The 6,293-nt window shown below is 35.5% G+C and overlaps 1 protein-coding gene across 1 annotated transcript in view; it reads right to left on the bottom strand.

The window, feature by feature from the left end:
* Positions 1 to 4,677, bottom strand: part of LOC107690184 (S-adenosylmethionine synthase-like) — a 5,993-nt gene extending 1,316 nt beyond the window's left edge. Inside the window, exons 1-6 of the mRNA XM_016488438.1 lie at positions 4,316 to 4,677; positions 2,966 to 3,043; positions 2,560 to 2,682; positions 2,341 to 2,453; positions 913 to 1,131; positions 605 to 738 (exon numbers count right to left, since the gene is read on the bottom strand). Of these exons, the coding sequence (XP_016343924.1) occupies positions 605 to 738; positions 913 to 1,131; positions 2,341 to 2,453; positions 2,560 to 2,682; positions 2,966 to 3,043; positions 4,316 to 4,391 (743 nt within the window). The 5' untranslated portion in view covers positions 4,392 to 4,677. The remainder of the gene's footprint in view (positions 1 to 604; positions 739 to 912; positions 1,132 to 2,340; positions 2,454 to 2,559; positions 2,683 to 2,965; positions 3,044 to 4,315) is intronic.
* Between the last annotated feature and the right edge of the window lie 1,616 nt (positions 4,678 to 6,293).

Below are 6,293 nucleotides of genomic sequence, written 5' to 3'. Positions count from 1 at the left end.
CAGAGAAAGGAGACATGCAAAATGTGCAGTGTTGGGGTGCCTCCAGGACCAGGGTTGGGAACCACTGATTTAGACCTATTGGTGGTAGCGATACTCCCCCTGGAGGAAATGGAAGCTCCTGTCGTCAAGTCAAATTCCTTGTGTGTGTAAACATACTTGGTAATAAAGCTCTTCTGATTCTGATTCTGATTCTGATTCTCATTATTTCAAGAGGACAGTTTTCACTTGCAGTTCATATTAAATATTTATATTTACTTTAATATAGAAAATGTTAATTTAGTTTTATTTTGTGCTTACTCATTGACTAAAATGTTATTTTCGTCTACTAAAAGTAGCTGCTAATTTAGTCAAAGTAAACCTGATTGGATGGGTATAACATTACATGACACTTTTGAACCGATGTAATAGCAGAGAATAACCCTTAATTCCCCCTTATTTTAGTGAACTAAATTCCACGTAAATATTGTTTCCCTCCATTTTCAACTCACCCACATAAAGTACTGAACTTAACCAGTGTTTTTAAGGCTGAAAAACAGAAAATGTTGTTTTCCTTCCCTAAAGTAGAAGAATATAATAAGAACGTATTATCTTATTAATTGTTTACCTAACAATGACACCTGGTCGGAGGTCAAAGTTCTTGTTGACAATCTGTAGCAACTCCTTCTCTGTTTTTTCTGATGAGCCGTAGGTGAAAAGGGAGATTGAGAGAGGGTAGGCGACTCCAATGGCGTAAGACACCTACAGAACACATTAAATATTCATGACCCTGCTCCAGACACCAGCACATCCATTCCAGATTTAATCCATATCAGATCAAATTGGTCAATAATGTGGATCCGTTTTTTTTTTGTCTAGACACAACCTTATGCATTGTTCAGTTTTTTATTCAAGATGTCTACACTTTTGTCTTACCTGAACCAACACTCTTCTGCACAGTTTCGCCTTCACCAGAGACTTAGCCACCCAGCGTGCAGCATAGGCAGCAGAGCGGTCCACCTTGGTGTAGTCCTTTCCAGAGAATGCTCCACCACCATGAGCCCCCCATCCACCATATGTGTCCACAATAATCTTCCTACCTGTGACACCAGCATCTCCCTGAAAAGCAAAGATTTTATATGGTTTAAACCAGGGCTATTCAATTAGTTTCATTTGAGGGCCGGATTATCGAACTGAAATTTTGAAGGGGGCGGGTGGCCGTCCCAATCTCTTTCTGAGGGGCCTATAAAATTAGAAATTAAATTTAAATGCATATTCAGCAGTAAAATGAACTAATATTATCAACACCAACATCTATAAAAGGTTAACATTAGTGCTTTCTGTGAATCGATTTAAATAAAAAAAACTAATTATTCACACATTTTTATGTAATTAATTGTCATTAACTGCATATTAATATATTTATATTGTCATAATTTCACATTGAACCTCCAAATTAATGTAGAAACAATATAAAGATGGTATATTTTAAATATGTGTTTAATGGCATCTTTTTACTGAGTAGTCTATTATTAACCATGACCAGTATTTTTGATAATGCATTACTGCTACTGATGTCTCTATTAAATGCATTTTCCCCTTAATTTGAGCCATTAATTATAGCAATTCAACGTTACAGTATAATTGAAAGCCATTATTTTTAACATTTAGTAGGTTCTGAAAAATATAATTTTTAACTTTTAATTTAAGTGAACTTAAAACAATCTTCACATAAACTATAAATTGTATATGCATAAACTATATAGATGAATCTTTATTCAAGCTACAAAACTTAATCAGCGACTAGAGCAGTAGAGTGATTTATTTTTCTTTTGTTCTGTGATTTACATCAATATGACAGACTTCATCAGATGTCATTTTAAAGGGGTCATATGATGTGATTTCAAGTTTTCCTTTCTCTTTGGAGTGTTACAAGCTCTTGGTGCATAAAGAAGATCTGTAAAGTTGCAAAGACTAAAGTCTCAAATCCAAAATCAAATCCATATTCTTTATAAAAGTTAAGAGTCAAACATGACATAATTGTTTGTGTTTTTGTCCGTTGAAGCTCTACTGGTGTGCTGTCTGAAGCGGCTCAGAATACAGCCGAACACTGAATCTTTCAAATTATACTCCATTTGATAATCATCTTCATCCAGTGTCTGCGCTATTTCTCGACAGAAGTTATGACCGACAACACTGCCTTTATACTTATACTTCTGCTTAAGAAGACTTGGAATATAGTGCAGAAATAATACTAACTACTTTGTGTTTTTTTTTTTGTTTTTGTTTTTTTGATAAAGCTGCACAAAGATTTCTCAAAAAAATTCATTCTGTAGAAAAATTACACATCTGTTGTGTTCGGACCTGGTCTCCAGCTCCAATATCTTCCTCATGTCTGTCAACGTGGACACCCTGCGCTATATCAGGAGACTGCTGCTCGAGAGCCACCAGCACATTGCAGGTTTTATAGTCAAAACCTAAACAGATGGAAGAGCAAAGAGTGGACGTATATGGTGGATGAGTTAGTAAAGATCTGAAGTACTAGGCGGTATGCTGAAAATCAAAGTATGTATTGATCCTGACCTTTTTCAGAGTTGTCGTAACCAATGTGTTTAATGGTGTCTCGCACAATCTTCTGGTAGTCAACGTTGGCCCGAGATGTGATCTCACCACAGAGAAGTACCATACCAGTCTTACAAACAGTTTCTGATGATTAAAACAACCTTAATTAGTCAAATGACCCATGACAAAGGAAAGTTGCCATTTTATAATCCATTGCTAGGTTAGAAATGGAGATGTTATCCATTTAAATGCCCTTAAACTTTAGGGATGGAAAGAGTACAAGAAATGGTCACTCTATAACTGAACAAGAGTCAAGATAAGTGACCCGCTGTTGGACTATAAACTTTCAAACAATATATTGACAGTCATGTTTATACCGAAAGCCTTTACATGGTTATTTTGTTTGTGATTAAAAATATTCACTCACCACAGGCCACTTTGGCATCCGGGTCCTGCTTCAAGTGTGCATCAAGAACTGCATCACTGATTTGGTCACAGATTTTATCTATTAACGAAATCACACCATTATGAAACAAAGTTATGTAATGGCTCAGATGCAGGTTCAAGTGTGGGTTTAGTGTTATAACACCAGAAAGTTTCAGTTTAAGAGTTTAATGCCTGTCTTATAGTAAGCCTGTAGGACACAGTAATCCCAACAAAGCAAAACCCCAGCTGAGCAGCTGGAGGACAATACCAGTGGTCCTCTCCTTTCAGAATCATTCACTCAGTCTATATTTGGGCTGCTAGCTGAGGCAACAGTTTAGGTGAGTTACATCAAAAAATACGCTGTCCAAAACAACATCTCAGGTGATAATATGAGACAAACAAGTCAAATCTATTAGATCGCTTCAGTCTGGAGCATTATGGAATAGATTTTTTTGCATCTTGCACATGCGCGCCTATTGATTGATCTGCTGAAATATGTGCTTATGGGAGATGTTTAGCAAGACTCTCAAAATTTTGTTAATGTGAACCAGACAGGTTAGTTTGCAGTGTTGCAAAATTTGTCTAGGAGGAACGAGACCGGATTAGATTAAAAGTCATTAAAACGTATTAAGAGTCATTAAGTTTGAAAGAAGCTTTGAAATATGTATTGTGAAATGCACTATGCAAATCAAACTGACTTAGCATTTTTCAGGAGTGCAGCATATGAAAATGTCTACAGCACTTTGGCATTGCAGCATGACATGAGAGAACCATGCAATATGGTTGATAAGAAATGTGAGGTCTGGCAAGTTCCCACATGAAACAGAAATAACTACTGAAGCAAAATCTGTTGGCACACAGGTGCACCGATGATTGACTCACTAGACAGCCATGGGACGGTGTCATAATCAAATCATTCACTGTATCAGTATGTTCATTATGAAATAAATTGCATAGTAAATATGTAACTGAGAAAAGCCTCAAAGTGATATGCAGTAATTTAACACCTATGTAAATGTCATGACCCCTAATTGACTATTTTTGTCTACTACACTTTCACTCCATGAAATACCAGCTAAGCACATGGTACTGTGGAAGTTTTGCTACTGAAAGTGTGAATGGACCCCATTGAACTGTTGCTTAAGCAGCTTACTTCTGTACGGACTGTTGCTAAACCAGCTCACCACTTCTATATGCTCCAATGACTTGTCGAGGCAGGTGAATTAGTCTATAGGTACATGTCTTAAGGGGTTTTCTCCACGTAAGCACCCAGGTACAGAATGCAAAATCTATATAGTACATACTACAAAATTTAGAAAATTTAAATGTAAAAGTTCAGATAGAAAATCACCTGGATGCCCTTCTCCCACAGACTCTGAGGTGAACATGAAGGATCCGTCATCATGAGCGTCATTCATTCCTTCCATGTTTGCCAGCAACTGAACAGATCTTCGAAATCAACAGGACAAAATAATCTATCAAGTGCTCAATAATTTCCCTCCAACTTTGGCTAAAGCAGGCCAAGTATGCAGAGCTCCTTATAGTCCCGAGGGTATAGAAGAAAGAATGATAGAAAGAACGAGAGGTTTGCAGATAGATCACAGACTATAACACACAACCTCGTCTCGAAGTAAGTTTGCCCCTATATATGGCAAAAAGAAAACACACACACTAAGCTTTACTCACTCTCTCACTCACAAACATACACACATACACACACATGTCATGTGAACCAAAGAGGCAGACCATTCCAGGGGGTGTTGTTTGGGGGGAGGAGATTCAAACTTTCAGAAACTATCTGTTAACCCCTTGTGCGCTCAGCTCTGTCATAGGAAGGTTTTCTTTGGGGTGGGATGGCTGCTGCTGTCAGTGGACACTTGTGGGCTAGAAATCATCCTCACAGCATACTAATATTTATCAGGGCAGGAGTGCTTACAACAGACCTGAAGGTGATTTATGATAAACTTTGGGGAAAAGTTATGTCCATTAATATCAAATCTAAAGTGGGGTGTGGTGAAGTGTGCTTGGCTAAAATGAATTATTTGTGGTTGTGTAATAAATGCATTGCAAAACCCTTTAAAAAACACAATGGTTTAACATATAACAATCAAGGTCTGTTCCAAGACATGCTGTGCTGATGTTTGTTAAATTTTGAACTGTCAATGCTCAGAGTCTGCATGGGGTTTTGGATTATTATCTATACTGATATGACCAATTCTTCTTATTTTTTTTCCGCAGTCAATTGTAGATTGAAGATTTCCACATTCTCAATTAAAAGTTCCTTTTCAAGGCTTCAAAGCTGCAATATGGGTCAAGCCAGGATGTGACCAAGGGTTAAAATGTCAAATTAGGAAGACCTACTGGATCAAAACTTTGCAAAATTAATGTAATTATTGTCATAGTGTACAGAATTTATTTGTATGCATTTTATTTTGCTGCTTCATTCTCTGATCCGGGGCGTTTGATTGATTTGCACACCACTTTATTTCTCTCAAAATCGCAGCATTTGGATGTTACCATATAAATATGTAATTTCTAATAAAGTAAAAGAAGTACTTTACAAAATTATTCACAGATATTATCCTGTAAATGCAGTTGTTAGCAGATATATTCATAGTGTTTGTGATAAATGTACCTTTTGTAATGTATCTGTTGAAGATATTGAACATAGATATTAAAATAGACATAACAAAAAAATTAAACAAAGCCCTTAATTTAGAACCTCATGATATTTTACTTTATCAAAACCCATCTTTTTCTGATAAACATATTTATATTATTAATCTGTTAATTATCTTAGCAAAGTTTTATATTCATAAGTCAAAAGTAATTCAAAAGAAACCATCATATATTACATTTTGTAACACTGATCTTAAAATATACTTTGAAACCCTTTCTAATATGAGATCACAAAATAAGAAGCTAATAAAAACAATACAAATTCTAAAGCTTTTCAAAATTATGTAACTGCCCTAATGTATGTATTATTATTGTTATTATATATTTTTTTTATCCTGTTATTTTTATTTTATTTATATATGACTTCATATACATGTTTTATATATGAAACATATATATATGTTTGTATTAATTTTGTGTTTTTGTTGTTGCTGTTGTTCTGTTTTGCATGCTTTGAGATTGTGCCTTTGTGTGATGGAACTGAATAAAGGGGAAAAAAAATGTTTTCTCTCAAAATCGTAAAATATTTCAAGTTCTCTAATACATGAATTTGAGCTGAATAATGACACTTGTCTTGGGTTGCTTTACAGCAGAATTTAATTTTCCCACTTAAAGTGTTAGTTCACCCAAAAATGAAAATTAGCCCATTA

Source organism: Sinocyclocheilus anshuiensis, unplaced genomic scaffold (assembly GCF_001515605.1).
Source record: "Sinocyclocheilus anshuiensis isolate Anshui unplaced genomic scaffold, SAMN03320099.WGS_v1.1 scaffold1581, whole genome shotgun sequence".
In the NCBI taxonomy this organism is placed as follows: Eukaryota; Metazoa; Chordata; class Actinopteri; order Cypriniformes; family Cyprinidae; genus Sinocyclocheilus; species Sinocyclocheilus anshuiensis.
The sequence above is the reverse complement of the archived record's forward strand: the minus strand, read 5'-3'. Positions and strand labels throughout refer to the sequence as shown.